Below are 15,688 nucleotides of genomic sequence, written 5' to 3'. Positions count from 1 at the left end.
CCGGTTGCCCAAACCTTCTGGACTGAAATTTTTCACATGCTATCCCTGCTATTTGCTCAACCACTACCACCAGATCCGATTGTAGCCCTCTTAAATCTTCATCCCCCTCTATCTCTAAATCTCAATTTAAACTTCTCCTATAACTCACCACAGCAGCTAAACAGATCATGGCCAAAGTGTGGAAGTACCCATCTCTGAATATCCTTGCAGTTAAGAATGAAGTTACCCAAGCAATGATCCATGCCAAAGTGGAAGCTACCGTCCTAGATTTGGTCCCGAAATTCCTGACCATATGGATTCCATGGTTGGACCGGTTCCTTCCGCCAAACTTTGATGATACGCTGCTTCTCCCTTAGCACTATCTAGTCCCTCCTTGTGAAGGCCCTACCATTTTCATTTAAATTATACCTTGGTTTGGTCCAGAGAATACCCTTTCTCCCCCGGAAATCACACACCTTCCTACCTCCTTCTCAGTACCTGCCTCTGGTTCTTCCTATTCTCCTCCCCTCCTCTCTCTCTCCTACCTTAACCCTTTTTCTGTGGCCTTATGCGGAACCCTCATGTAGTTCAAGGAAATATTGCTCTTCTCCCAGAGCTTGCCATGTCTCACCTTCCCTTGTTATGCAACACTTTCAACTGTTAAATGTGTATCATATTGCTATCCCTTTCTGTGGAAGGGCAACCTGTTCTTCCTTATCCCCCCCCCCTTTTTACCTTTTTTTCTTTTATGTTTTTTATTGTTTTGTTTTGTTCATATACATGTATTTGAGATGCCTTATGTTTGTTCCTTTGGCTCTGTAAATTAATAAAATGTTTGAACAAGAGAAAAAAAACAATCCTCTGTAAGTAATAAATGTTCCTGAATAGGAGGGTCTGGTGCATTATAAGCACCTGGTGCACTTTCAGTGTTCTAATAAGAAAAGCTAATGGCCACTACTCAGTCCTCTTACTCCTTGACCTCTCCACGGCCTTCGACACAGTTGACCACCCCCTCCTCCTTGATAAACTACACTCCCTCGGCATCAGAGACTCCGCTCTCTCCTGGCTCTCCTCCTATCTCTCCCAACGCTCCTTTAGCGTTACCTATAACGCTACCACCTCCCCCTCTCTCCCCCTCTCTGTTGGGGTCCCCCAAGGCTCTGTTCTCGGGCCCCTTCTCTTCTCCATCTACACCTCCTCCCTCGGCAAACTGATACACTCCCACGGCTTCAACTATCACCTCTACGTCGATGACACGCAAATTTACCTCTCCACCCCTCAACTCACCCCTTCAGTCTCCACCCGTATCACCCACCTGCTGAACGACATATCAGACTGGATGTCGCTCCACTTCCTCAAACTGAACCTTTCCAAAACCAAGCTCCTAATTTTCCCCCCAGCCCGCGCCCCCACCCTCTCCATCACGACCAACAACGCCACCATCAGTACCACCCCGCAAGCCAAAGTCCTAGGTGTCACTCTAGATACAAACTTGTCCTTCCAATACCATGTCCAATCGTTAGCAAGCTTATGCAGGCTCCACCTCGTATCATCTCCAAAATACGTACGTTCCTAACCCCAGATACTACTAAACAACTCGTTCACTCCCTTATTATCTCACGTCTGGAATACTGCAACTCCCTCCTCACCGGCCTACCCCAACACAGGCTATCCCCACTTCAGTCTATCCTGAACTCAGCGGCCAGACTCATCCACCTTACCAACCGCTCCTCTTCTGCCACCCCTTTCTGCCATTCCCCCCATTGGCTCCCGATTGCCCAACGCATCAAATTCAAACTACTAACACTGACATACAAAGCCATTCATAACACTGCCCCAAACTACCTCACCGACCTGATACCCAAATAACACCCAACCTGTAATCTTCGCTCCTCACAAGACCTCCTACTTTCTAGCTCCCTGGTCTCCACCTCCCACTCCCGACTGCAGGACTTCTCCAGGACCTCCCCCATCCTCTGGAACTCACTACCCCAATCCATCAGACTGTCACCTTCCCTCCTCACCTTTAGGTGCACCCTGAAAACTCATCTCCTCAGGGAAGCCTACCCCACCCTCACCTAACTGCCGATCTCCTCCACTCCTCCTACCACTCCATCCCCCATAGCCACTTCCTCCTGTGCGACTATCCCCTCCCTCCTAGATTGTAAGCGCGAAAGAGCAGGGCCCTCGAACCCCTCGTGTATTGTTTGTTGCTGTATTGTCTCATGTTCTGTCCCCCACTATAATGTACAGCGCTGAGCAAACCGTTTTGGCGCTATATAAATACTGTATAATAATAATAATAAAAAAGTTGCAGTGTCTGCATCCCCTTAGAAGTATTCAAAAATAAAATTCATAATGCATGGAATGCCTAAAATTGTCAATGTAGACTTCTGCAAAAATCAGCATGCACTCATGCAAGCATGCATGAATGCCTAAAAACATGGTGTTTTCAGGTGTCCCATGTGCAAGAGGCGTAAAAGTGGAGATCCAATTCCTCAAACTTTTTGACCAATTCTGTGCATGGAGATTGGCTAACCTGTTCTCCAAGTCTTTCTTTCTCTTGTTGATCTCTTCCTTCATTTCATTCATGGATGGAAGCTTGGCAAGACCTAAGATAAGTGTAGACATGGTTAATAACATTTAAAGCCCAACTTTATATACAGCTATAAAAATTAAAAAATAAGTTGCTCATATAAAGGTCTGCTTTTTTTTATTCATCCTCATTTCCTCCTTTCCCCAACATAACTAAAAAGCCATTTGCAAACAAACCATTTGCTCAAAAAAAAAACTTACCTAAGCCCCAGCCTCCAACACTTCTGAGAGATCAAACACACTCACACCACCTCGGCAATACATACGCTTTAAGTTCATTGTTAACTGTTATTTTTATTGTTCACACGTGTTAAAAATATGCTTTGATATCTGATTGGATATCAAACCTTTATTTTAACACATGTGAGAACAATTAAAAATGACAGATAAAAATCATCTTGACCGCTGGAAGGTTTTACCCCCTTCCTGACCAGGCTATTCTTTGCTTTTCAGCACTGTGCTTCTTTAACTGGCAACACACACACACTCAAACACATGTTTGAGCTTTGGTTTGGAGTGCACACCTATGACTGTTATATATCTAGCTATATATATTTTTAAAGTGCATTATATCATGGCAGTGTGGTGTTATAATGCGGTTGAATTTATATATATATTGCACACATTTGTGTTGAGGCCGTGGACTGCTACCAGCTGCGGTTTTGCTGCGGCATCAAACACAGGCGCAGCGACACGAGACACAACCTCCAAGCAATACTGTAAATGGGGGGGGGAAGTGCTTCACAATTCTTTGCCTATAGGCTCCTGAGATGTAACTCCAGTCCTGATGAGATATGCACCATTTCTCAAATGAATGCAAAATCAAAAAAAGTGTGCTTTCATGTGCTAACCTAGTGTGAGTTGGGTCTAAAGCCCCACTCTCAGTCTGTTAGGCCAGGGGGTCTCCATACTTTCTAAAGAAAAGGCCAGTTTACTGTCCTTCAGACTTTAAGTGGGCTGGACTGTGCTGCATGGGAGTAAACAATTCCTCATCTTTGGTATTTGGGGAAGAAACAATTGAGTACTAACGTGATACTTTTTTTATTTGCACTAACATACAATTTTGAGGACAAGCTTTTGGGGTATGTCCACTTCTTCAAGGTACTGCCTGGACCTTGAAGAAGGGGACATACCCCAAAAGCTTGTCCTCAAAATTGTATGTTAGTGCAAATTAAAAAAAGTATCACGTCAGTACTCAATTGTTTCTGTTGCAAGTGCAGTAATACGGCTACAATCACCTCAAGCGTATTTGGGGAAGATATGGAAGAATAGTGCCCCATTTATGGTGTCAGTGGAAGGCATAATTCTCCATTATTGTTAACAGCGGCAGGAATTATGCCCCATTGTTGTTGTTAGTGGCAGGAATAATGCCTCAAGGGCCAGATAAAGGCAAGCAAAGGGCCACAGTTTGGAGAACATTGTGGTAGGCAAACAGACAACTAGCAATAATTTAAGTTGTATTGAAGCAACGACATTCATGTGAGACCTTTTCTCAAAGTCCTCTTTCAGATGCAGAATGTTAGTATTTTCTGTCCAGGGGACCAGACAATAAGGGCTGCTCCCAGGGGACTGGTCCCCTCACCACCTCTTCTGTAAATTGATCTGGAATATTGCTGACATTATCACATCAGCATATAGAAGAGCTATGGATGGAGCTATGACAAGATTTTGAACTTAGTGCCTATTTTTGCACATCCCTTCCCAGCTCCGTGCAGTATTTTTTAGACCCATTCACTTGTAATCTTGACTGTTTTGTACTACTGTTATTCCCTTGGACACCATCCACAAACCCACTCAAGTAATGCCCACACAGGACACTGCATGATGCATGATGGGATGTGTAGTTTACTGCTGAATGGGGAGAGATAGGAGGAAATCATATGCAGCACCACTGTTTACCCATGTACGTAGCCCAGGAGATATGAATAAAAAGGTGGCCACTGATGGCCTCACAGGTACCAATATTTTTGATTTTGTGCTGAATTATACATTTGTTCAGAAACACAGTATCATAGTCATAATAAGGGGATCCATATGAAGGATTGGCAGTTTTGATGAAGGTATGGGCTTTCATTAATACGGTCATTTCTTATTAATTCAAGAGCTCTCTTATCTCAGCTGAGAGCTCCTGATATCTACAGTGGGATCCACATTCCAGGACCACCACTACACTGGAATAGAGTCTTTGGTTTCAGTATTGGGCCTCTGCAACCCTCAGTCTGCCATGACATTCACAAAATACATCACAACTTCCTTATTAAACTTTATGAATGACACAGCAGAGTGTAGGGTCTAGGCCCTAGACTCTAGGGGATATGTGGGGGATGGAGGAGGCACAACACTGGTTCTGGTGTTGTCCATAGACCTTGTTCTGATGCAGTGATAAGTCAAAAGTGCAGTTCCCATTGCACATACAGTATCAGGAGCTCTCAGGGGAGTTGATAGAGCTTCTGGTTAGTAAAAATTTGACAGTGTTAAAAGAGATGTATGGCCAAATGTCCATACTTCTCTTCATACAAATCAGTTGACAGTGGGTCAGGCTCACAGGCTCTTGAAGAATCCCAACCATATTGTCAGGATTCCACCTATTTACTTTATTGACCGCTGGCTCTGACTCTCTGCCCGTGGCTGAAAGCCAAAGTCAGCTGTGCCTGCCCCTCTCCAGCTCAGCACTCCAGTGATCCCTGGAGGAGCAGAGCGGAGAGCAGTGACTGACAGTCACCACTCTTCACTCTACACGAGTAAAGTGACAACTGAGCAATCAGGGGCCAAGTTCTACAGCTTAGAGGGGGCAGAGGACAGCTGTAGAATCAGACCAATGTTGCAGCATGGAGGTGAGTATGTATGTATATATATATTTTTTTATAAACCCCATACATCTAAGTTAATGTAAAAATTGGAGATTTTACAAAATGCTGTGCCTTGAGTTGGGCTTTAATAGGCTTTTAGTTTACGTACGTAAACTATAGGGCAGGGGCATGGCTTGACCCAACAATTTAGCCTATTGGTTTCAATAAGGATGATGGGCTTGACAGGCAGCCAGATAATTAGATTACATAAACTATGTATGCTAAAATTATTTTGTGCTACATAAATTATAACACAAAACTATAATGCTACATAAATAGTACAATACACAATAGTAATAAGTGTTTAACCACTTGCCTACAGGGCACTTATACCCCCTTCCTGCCCAGGCCAATTTCCAGCTTTCAGCGCTGTCACACTTTGAATGACAATTGCGCGGTCATGCAACACATATGAAATTTTTATCATTTTTTTGTGACAGATAGAGCTTTATTTTGGTGGTATTTATTCACCTCAGGGTTTTTTATTTTTTCTTAAACAAACCAAAAACTGTTGAAAATTTTGAAAAAAAAAGTTTTTTCTTAGATTTTGTTGTAAAATGTTGTAAATAAGTGATCTTTCTTCTTCACTGATGTGTGCTAATGAGGCTGCAGTGATGGGCACTGATAGGCTGCACTGATGGACACTGATAGGTGGCACTGATGGGCACTGATGAGGAGGCACTGGTAGGTGGCACTGATGGGCATTGACAGTTATCACTGATGGGCACTGAACGGCGGCACTGATAGGCGGCACTGACTGGCACTGATAGGTGGCACTGATTCACAGCACTGATAGGTGGCACTGATTGGCATTGATAGGTGGCACTGACTGGCACTGATGGGTGACACTGAAAGGCAACTCAGATAGGCACTGATATCTGGAATTGATGTGGCACTGGCAAGTGGCACTGTTCAGCTGGCACTGATGGACACTGACAGGTGGCACTTCTGGGGCCACACTGATCATCAGGGCACACTGATCATCAGTGCTCTGATGATCAGTTTACATGTCCCCTCCACGGAATGCCGATTACCGGCTCTCCTCTCCTCTCGAGCTGTCAGCGTGACAGCTCGTGAGGAGAGAAATGCCGAAAACCGGCATTTCCCTGTTTACATGTGATCAGCTGTGATTGGACACAGCTGATCACATGACCAGGCCGACATCTTCGGCTCTTTCTGTAGATCGGTGATCCGCTGTGTCCGAGGGACACAGCACACCTCTGATCGCCGCGTTGTGCGCTCCCTAAGCCGTGCATGCGCGGTGAGAATGGGAGGACGTCATATGACGTCCTCCCAGAATGAGAGAACCACCTTGCGCCCGTCATTGGACTATATGGCGGGCGGGAGGTGGTTAAAATATACTGAAAGTGTATATAAAGCCACAATAAAGTAGGTAATGGTAGAACCCCAGTCATTTTTTTTTATTTTTCCATCTTTGTCCCCCTGGGGGGATTTTACTTCAATTCTTGACCTATAGAGTGAACAGGATGTAACATAAAATTTCTCTAAATGGAGCAAAGTCCTTTTATTTACAAAATGTGTATTGAAATTTCCTTTTTGTACAAAGTACAAAAGTGACTATGTGTAATAAATACACTTAACATCATTAAGAATTATACCAAAGGGAGAGAGAATCTCCGCAACAACAAATAGGAAAGGTGTAAATAAAAGAAATGACCAGGCCACTCATGGGAGTGTTCAATGAGCACGACTGGTGGTATTGATACGGCATGAACAGGCCCATGAGGAATCCTCCATCTATTCATCAATAAACAGTGTTTAAAAAACTGGGGAGGGGTGCGCCTGGTATCTAAAAGACAGGATGAAGTGTGTCAGGATAGGATAGAAGGAAAGCAGGAATAGAGAAAAAAAGGAAAAGGGGAAGAAGTGTGGAGGGGGAATGGTTGGAGAGGGTGGTGGGGGGAGGGGCGTCTGTGGGTCCAATCAATGTTAAGCAAGTGCGGGCCCAAGGCCAATGATCACAGGGTGTGTGTCTGATAATATGGAGGTTGATTTTTCAGAGTCATGGTTCCCAGGGGATGCTGTTTGAAATCGACAAAGTTTATTGAGGGTCATTTCCAAGCCCTTGCTAGGGTCTGCTGTGCGGCCAGGAACACATGTCCTACCAGCTTCCTTTGATATTTGCCCAGGTGTGCGATAGGCTTATTCAAGAGGGCTTCTGTTGGGTTATGGGCAAAATTAGTGTGCAGGACCGAACAAAGTAGGTTATAAACTCTTATCCAAAAGCAAAAGGCTACAGGGCAGGTCCACCACAGGGTGCCACAGTTAGTGCAGCCCCGGAAGAAATGTGGAGAGACATTGGGGACAAATCTAGACAGGAGGTCAGGGGTCAGTTACCACTGGGATAGCACTTTAAAGGTGTTCTCCTGCACCAATATGTTGAGCGAGCATTTGGAGGAGGCCAGCCCAATAGCATTCTAGTCTTATATCCAGGGTGATGCCGAGATCCTGCTCCCACCTGTCCATGTATGCTTGCCTATTTGAGCCCATGGTGTCTGTGAGTGACTCTAGACCTTTCGAATATTGGTCCTTTCTACAACTGTTTTTAAAAGGAGTTAAGTGTTGGGGGTTTTTGTGCGACCATGTCTGAAAGGTAATGTTGAATTTGGATGTAGAGAAAGAGATTTCCCTCTGGTAGGTGCCAATTTCGATAGAGAGAGATAGCCAAAGGACTTAATGCAATCTAGAGAAAGGAGTTCATATGTATATCTGAGGCGCCACCAGTGGACTGCAATGGGGTTCTCATAAGGTGGGCCGATGGAAGGTATGTTGAGGAGTGAGAAGTCCCAATAACGGGAGGTAAGGAGAAATTAAGTTACTAGAATATTTCCCCCATAGTCTAAGGGAGTGCAGGAAGTCGGAGATGGCAGGAAGCCGTGAGGTGATGAGATGCAGGTGGTGAGTTGTCTGAGTCTAAGTACATTTTATGCAAGTATAGAAATATATCTGATGGTCCTGACAGAAATCCAGTGCCCCTGTAACTTCCTGTGTACTGAATTGAAAGTGGTTTTAGACAGAGGTGCCTCGAAATTTTGCATACTGTTAACGGGTGCTATGAATGGCAGGTGGTTGAGAAATGTTGCACTGTGGAAGTTATACTGCAATGATTTTCCATGCAAATAACATGCAAGATTAAACGTCTTCTCTAGGACCACTGATTTGTTACCTCAGAGGCTGCTTTTTCTCCTAGGATTCCATTTCGGTTGTATTTTCAACTGTACTGAGGAGCAATCTATGGAGGTACCTTATGGATTGGGTTATAGGCTATTAATCATTAGCCTTCTGGCGAGTGCATGGTGGTAGAGGGCCTGGCACTATGGATTGAGCACACTGGATTGAGGGCATTGGGAAGATTATTGGAGATCACTATAGGATTGTTTATTCCTTTTTTTGGGATTTTTTTTAATGGATTTTGATTACATATAATCACTGGCACTTTCTGAGCACTATTAAATTAATTATTTATATGTATTTATTAATTTATATATCCACCTTTGTTTTTATGGACACTTTGTGAAGTACGCAGATATTTTAGGGTAATTGTCATCTATATATATTTTGTTGTAATTTTTTTGTAAGCTATACCACACAGCTCTCTCTGGCAGGACAGGAAACCTCTGCTACAGTTCAGTAAAATGTATGTCTCGTCCTGACCCAAAGCCTGTAATTAGACAATGAAAGGGGAAGCAGCAGGCTGATGATCTTTTCTCTCTCTCCTCCTATGGGCATGCTCCTTGCACTGCAGCACAAATGACTTGCTTTTTGTGCTGCTTCTTTCTCTACAAGTCTGAGATTTGCTGTATATGGACTACAAGAGGTTGATACCAAATCAAATTTGAGTATTTACACAAATAGCATATATTTTTAAAAATACATGTACGAATACATGATGTAAATATACTGAGCTGCCCCCATTTCCGTGTATTTTATATCTGCCTGGAGTTCCACTTTAATCATGATAGAATAATTAAACATCAATAAATAGATGAATAATTCCATTACTCTTTACCTTGGAAGACTCTTGTTGCCCAGCGAGCCTGAATCTCAGAGACTGGCATTATAGCACCAATTGGTTGGATGTAACCAATGAAAGCCATTGATGGTTTTTCCAGATTCGCAGGAAACACCATTTTGTACAGAGGCACTTCATTCTGTTCAACCTTTATAACAGATTCATCAATGAAAGGGAATGAAAAATTATATCCCGTGGCAAAAATGACCACATCGATGTCTTTTTCTACTGTCCCATCTTCAAAAAAGGCATTTGTCTCAGTGAAACGTGTCACATTAGTTTTCATCAGCACTTTGCCGGAGATAATGCGATTAGGTAAATCATCACTAATTGTTGGATGCTGACCGAAAAATCTGTAAATATATATAAATATATATATTTATATGTAAGTAGAGACATGATTTATGTAAAATGGTAGCTTTTGCATTAAACATATTCTGATACTGTAGAACTTGACCAATGTACAAGTTTTGTCCGATTCCTGAAAAACCCACTGAAATTTACTTTGTGAGTGGCCCTGTCAGCCTCCTCACACCCAACGGCCTTTGACTGGAAAACCAAAAGAACGAGTTAGAAGATTGTCAGCCGAATAGTGTCAGCCAAACAGTGGCTGCATCCAATCAGATGCAACCACTAGCTATCGGAATGCAATAGCCCAATGGGCATGGGGGGGTGAGAAATTGATCTCCCCAAACAGGATTTTATGCTAAACCTGTAGGTAAATATGAGAACCATTAAGTGGGAGAGTGTTTTTGATAATAAAGTTGCCACTATCTCCATCCAAGCACCCAAGACAGGGCTTCTGTGAGCAGAGGGGATTCCCTTCCTGGAAAATTAACCAACAATCTAATCAAAGTAATTGATAAAAGAGGAACTACTGCAGCCAGCAAATACTATTAACCAAAATGACATAGATACACGAGTATGGAAATAATGTAATAATAAAAGGTTAATAATCCTACATATATCCAATGTACAAACACGTATTGTCAACAAAGGGCCTGACTGGAGTCCTGGAGGAATTGTGCACATATTCCCGGATATCTATATATACTGTAGCTAATAATAAAAACACCCCCAGATGAATGTTTCAGCAAAGTCCAGTTGCAGGGGCCCCTGATGATGATCATGATGTGGTGTCTGTCTTGGCGTTGAAAACTTGAAGTGATGATGGGGAGATCTGCCAACCGTTGTCCAACCAGCATGCAGCGTAGCTTCTCACCAGAAGAAACCATGGAGTGGCACTGGAACGCAGGGTTAGCCTATCTACTCTGCTTCTTAGTCCCTAGTAGCTTCTAGTTTACCATGCAACCAGACCTCTACCTGTGGGCCGTTGGATGCCTAATCTGATTTAGCCTATGCTGGTTATTGAGCTCTAAGCGAACACTAGTTATAGAATCCAAAACCAGAAAGGACATGGTTAACTAGAATACAGGAGCTGCATATAAACTCTATTGCAATAAACAGGTGACCACTATGCAAGCACACTGTGTCACAGACTGAACTATCTGGTAGAATGCATGTGTCATAACAAGGGGACAGATATACTTTTGTCACCAGTCTATGAATATTATGCATACAGCCAGAAGCTATGGGCAACAATAGTAAAGTATTAAATATTGTCTAATAATTCCTGCTTTTGGTCTGGATTCAGCAGCAGCTCTTCCATAGCAGGACGTGGTTATTAAACTCTCCCTTTATAGTTTCTCCCTCTGGGGCTTCCAACCCAATCACCCAGAGACAGGAAATGATTGTACACATTTAATTATATGATACTTAAGAAGCACAGTTATTTACAAACAGTAAAGTGCAGCAGATCCCTACACTATCTATAATGTGTGGTCAGCTACTGTATAGACTATAGGTCAGGAGTTCTGACTTTACACACCCAAAATGCCCGGGACAATCCCGAAATTCCACCTATGTCCTGCTCAGAGCTTTGACAGAACCTCAAAAATGTAGCTCCATCACGGACACTCAAGCAGAGAGATCCCTCCCCCTACCTCCTCTATCAGCCCTGAGTGAAGGGGTATGGACACCTGAGGGTGATCACCGTGTCAGTATAATGCCCAAAGGTGTGTTCCCCAACAGTTTTTACTGGGAGTTTTAAGGCAACTCAAAACAGATAATGTAAATAATTTTATTACAGAATTGTTAAGAAACATCGTAATTTGACACATCACACAAATATTAAAATCATTCATCAAACATGACAAGAAATGCCTGTAAAACTTGCTATGAGCTGAGAAGTGAGGATTCACCCTCTTTTGTGACCCAGAAGAAAACGAGAGGCAAGTGAAAAACCCGACGTGTTTCAGAACAAAAGTCTTTCTTCAGGCATATGCTGAAGAGGAAGGATGGCCAGCAAAATACTCTACAGAGTATAGTGGACATGATTTAAAATTAGCAATAACATCACTAATATTATACAATCAAGAACATATATATATCTAAGTCCTACATACCATCCAATTTTCTTCTATACGTTTAACTTGCCATGATTGCACAAAGAAAGGCAAAGAATTATCTATTCTTGATGTGCTCACCAACAACACCTTGATGTGCCAAGGCTGGATGGGAAAAGGGTAGCTTAGGAGGAGGGGGAGGAAACCAATCCCCAAAGTGATTCTTTCACACAGGGATCACCTGTAGGTAGACAGTGGAGCCACTTTGGTGGCTAGGAGGGTCAAAAATGGGTCTATAAAGACACAATGTGAAACTATTACTATACTATCTGCCCTCGAAGCTTAAAAAACAAATTATCAGAGAAAAGAATCATATATACTAAATGAAAAAGTAAAAAATTACACGATTGGTTATACGTAAAATAAATTTACTGAAATGAGATGGCATCTCAACAAAAAAGAGTTTCAACAATAAGAGCGTATGCATATATGTGAATATATAAATGCATAAGTGCCACAGTAGCCACAGATTCCCAGCACTAGATATTATGCAGACAGTTCCATTAGGGGACAGCACAGAATATTAAATAAACTACATGTCTGAAAATAGGTATACAGTTGTGTCCAAAATTATTCAACCCCCACTGAAATTGAGTGTTTTGGCCAGTTTGACATTGCTTTTGATCATTCAGTCATCTTGCTTACATTTACATTAAAGAGGCACTTGTAGGTCAGACAAATATAACATAACAGTTATAATGAAATAACCACAAATGTCTTTTCTGTGCTCACAGCATTATCAGTTTTATTCAACCCCCAAGTGACATTCAATCTTAGTACTTAGTACAGCATCCTTTTACAGTTATAACAGCTTTTAAACGTGAAGCATAGCTTGACACAAGTGTCTTGCAGCGATCTACGGGTATCTTCGCCCATTCTTCATGGGCAAAGGCCTCCAGTTCAGTCACATTCTTAGGCTTGCGCACTGCAACTGCTTTCTTTAAGTCCCACCAGAGGTTCTCAATCGGATTTAAGTCTGGTGACTGCGATGGCCACTCCAAAATGTTCCAGCCTTTCCTCTGCAACCATGCTCTAGTGGACTTGGAGGTATGCTTGGGATCATTGTCCTGTTGAAAGGTCCAACGTCTCCCAAGCCTCAGGTGTGTGACGGACTGCATCACGTTTCCATCCAATATCTCCTGGTACTGAAGAGAATTCATGGTACCTTGCACACGCTGAAGCTTCCCTGTACCTGCAGAAGCAAAACAGCCCCAAAGCATGATTGACCCTCCACCATGCTTCACAGTAGGCAAGGTGTTCTTTTCATCATAGGCCTTGTTCTTCCTCCTCCAAACATAGCGTTGATCCATGGGCCCAAACAGTTCTAATTTTGTTTCATCAGTCCACAGAACACTATCCCACAACTTTTGTGGTTTGTCCACATGGCTTTTGGCATACTGCAGTCGACTCTTCTTATTCTTTGGAGACAGCAAGGGGGTACGCCTGGGAGTTCTGGCACGGAGGCCTTCATTACGCAGTGTGCGTCTTATTGTCTGGGCTGAAACTTCTGTACCCACATCTGACAAATCTTTTCTCAGTTCCTCAGCAGTCACACGGGGACTTCTCTCCACTCTACGCTTCAGGTAGCGCACAGCAGTCGAAGTCAGCATCTTCTTTCTGCCACGACCAGGTAGCGTTTCAACAGTGCCCTTTGCCTTGAATTTGCGAATGATGCTTCCTAAGGTGTCTCTTGGTATGTTTAACATCTTTGCAATCTTCTTATAGCCATTGCCCTTCCTGTGAAGAGAAATCACCTCTTCTCTTGTCTTCCTGGACCATTCTCTTGCCTTCACCATGTTTGTAACCACACCAGTAAATGTCTAGAAGGAGCTGAGTATCACAGTCATTTTAAAGCTGCCTAATTGGTGCTTATTATGCTTGATTGCTGCTCGGTGACATCCACAGGTGTTTTCAATACCTGATGGAAAGCACCTGTATGAACCTCTGTTCTTCAGAGTGGTAGTCTTTAAGGGGTTGAATAATTGTGGCAATGAAGAAACCACATAAGAACCATTTACTACTGTATTACATAAACAATTGATGTCATTTTAGTTGCATTTGGGTAGTTACAACGTCCTTGTAGGATTTGATTCTGAATACAATTCCAAATGTACACTATAGTCCCTAAACCCCTTTACAGCATTGGGGGTTGAATAATTTTGGACACAACTGTATATACCTTTAATAGTCAAGGCATAAACAAATATATATGTGTAGGCGCCACAGTATCCATGAACTCTCTATACCTAATATTGTCCTGACAGTTCAGGTCCTATCAAAATTTGGGCAAATTACTATATCAGCGGTGCATTGCATAAAAAATAACAAATCATATGCAAGAGGGGGTTATTTGTTTGCTCCCCCCTTCTTCCAACTTCCTAAGAAAGGTTTGGGTGTCCAAAAATATAACGCTAAAAAAAATGATGAAAGGAAAGCTTTTTCTTACCTGAATCTCCCAATACATTCTCATAAAATATGCTCCTCGTGGTGGTAATATGACATCAAAAGATCTACCATGTACTGCATAAATCAGGATTTAAATATGGCATCAGGACCACCAGGCTTGCGCAGCCTGAGCCATAAACCGCGCATACGCAGCTCCGCTGTCATGGCAACCGCTGAGGCATTGGTGCCATGCCCCTACGATGTCACACATCAAGAGCCTCGCCAGCACACAGTTCCAGCAGACTGGCAGGATGCCAGTACCAGGGCGGGATGAATTAGACCATGGAAGAGGGAAGTGGGCAACACAGCCCTCCACCTCCTCCCAAACACTGCTGGTTGTGGGTAACTGACCGGCCCTGGTGCACCAGGTGGAGAAAAATCATACAAGCAGGGAAGGTACCTTCCCCACAAACAAAGACTCCTCAGCATATACACCTTGGATCACACCAGTGGTTGCAACAAGAAACATACATACAAGGTGTATGTAAGTAAAACATACAGCTCAATATCAACAGGCTAGATGTAAACATAATAAATGCATAATACATAAAAACTGGCAAGCATGACACCCAAATTCTCAATACTAAGAGATGATGTGGTGTGTGGATTAATCTACAAGGTCTAGATATGTGGGAGGGGAAAACTCATGAGGATAACCTATAAGGATGGACATCTGCCTCAAATTATCTTTCCCACCAACTCGAGACAAAACTATCCCAAAAGGGCTTAAAACTGAGTGTGTCGTTTAGTCCTGGAGGGGTAGTAGCATTGAGCAATGCAATCCATCTAGTCTCATTTTGAAGTGAAAGTTTGAAGGAACTATTCAACCACCCTGACATAACGATAAAGCCATCTGGTAAAGGTGGAAATATTGTTGTCATGAGCAATGATCAATACAAACAAATGCGCCTCAGTTCTGAACAATGCTGAGTGGTATCGCCCAATTTCTGTTTTAGATAAGTACAATCGAGAATTCTATCTCTTAGTTGATGATGCCTTTTTAAATGGGGTCATAGATAAAACACTATGGGAATTTGTTTGTACAAATCACTCCAAAACTCCAACTTTCTATGCTCTGCCTAAGATTCATAAGAATAGCACTGACCCTCCAGAAAGACCAATTATATCAGGCTGTGGTTCTTTGACAGAAAATATTAGCCACTTTGTAGAAGAAAAATTTAAACCTTTTATTACTAGTTTTCTATCTTACGTCCGAGATACAATCAATTTGTTACAAAACCTGGAGGGCATCCAACTCTCTAAAGATGCTATTTTGGTAGCCATTGATGTTGAGACACTGTATAGTTCTATTCCCCATGATA

At 42.7% G+C, this 15,688-nt stretch overlaps 1 protein-coding gene across 2 annotated transcripts in view; it reads right to left on the bottom strand.

Annotated features, from left to right (window-relative positions):
- LOC149467570 (flavin-containing monooxygenase 5-like) overlaps nucleotides 1–15,688 on the bottom strand; it is an 86,650-nt gene that overhangs the window by 9,676 nt on the left and 61,286 nt on the right. For both annotated transcript variants that reach the window (XM_089671536.1, XM_089671537.1), the window contains exons 7-8: nucleotides 9,454–9,809; nucleotides 2,519–2,591 (exon numbers count right to left, since the gene is read on the bottom strand). In XM_089671536.1, the coding sequence (XP_089527662.1) occupies nucleotides 2,519–2,591; nucleotides 9,454–9,809 (429 nt within the window). The remainder of the gene's footprint in view (nucleotides 1–2,518; nucleotides 2,592–9,453; nucleotides 9,810–15,688) is intronic.

The sequence above is a fragment of the Staurois parvus genome, unplaced genomic scaffold (genome assembly GCF_062004578.1).
Source record: "Staurois parvus isolate SC_StPar_1 unplaced genomic scaffold, SC_StPar_1.0 ptg000106l, whole genome shotgun sequence".
NCBI lineage: Eukaryota > Metazoa > Chordata > Amphibia > Anura > Ranidae > Staurois > Staurois parvus.
The sequence above is the reverse complement of the archived record's forward strand: the minus strand, read 5'-3'. Positions and strand labels throughout refer to the sequence as shown.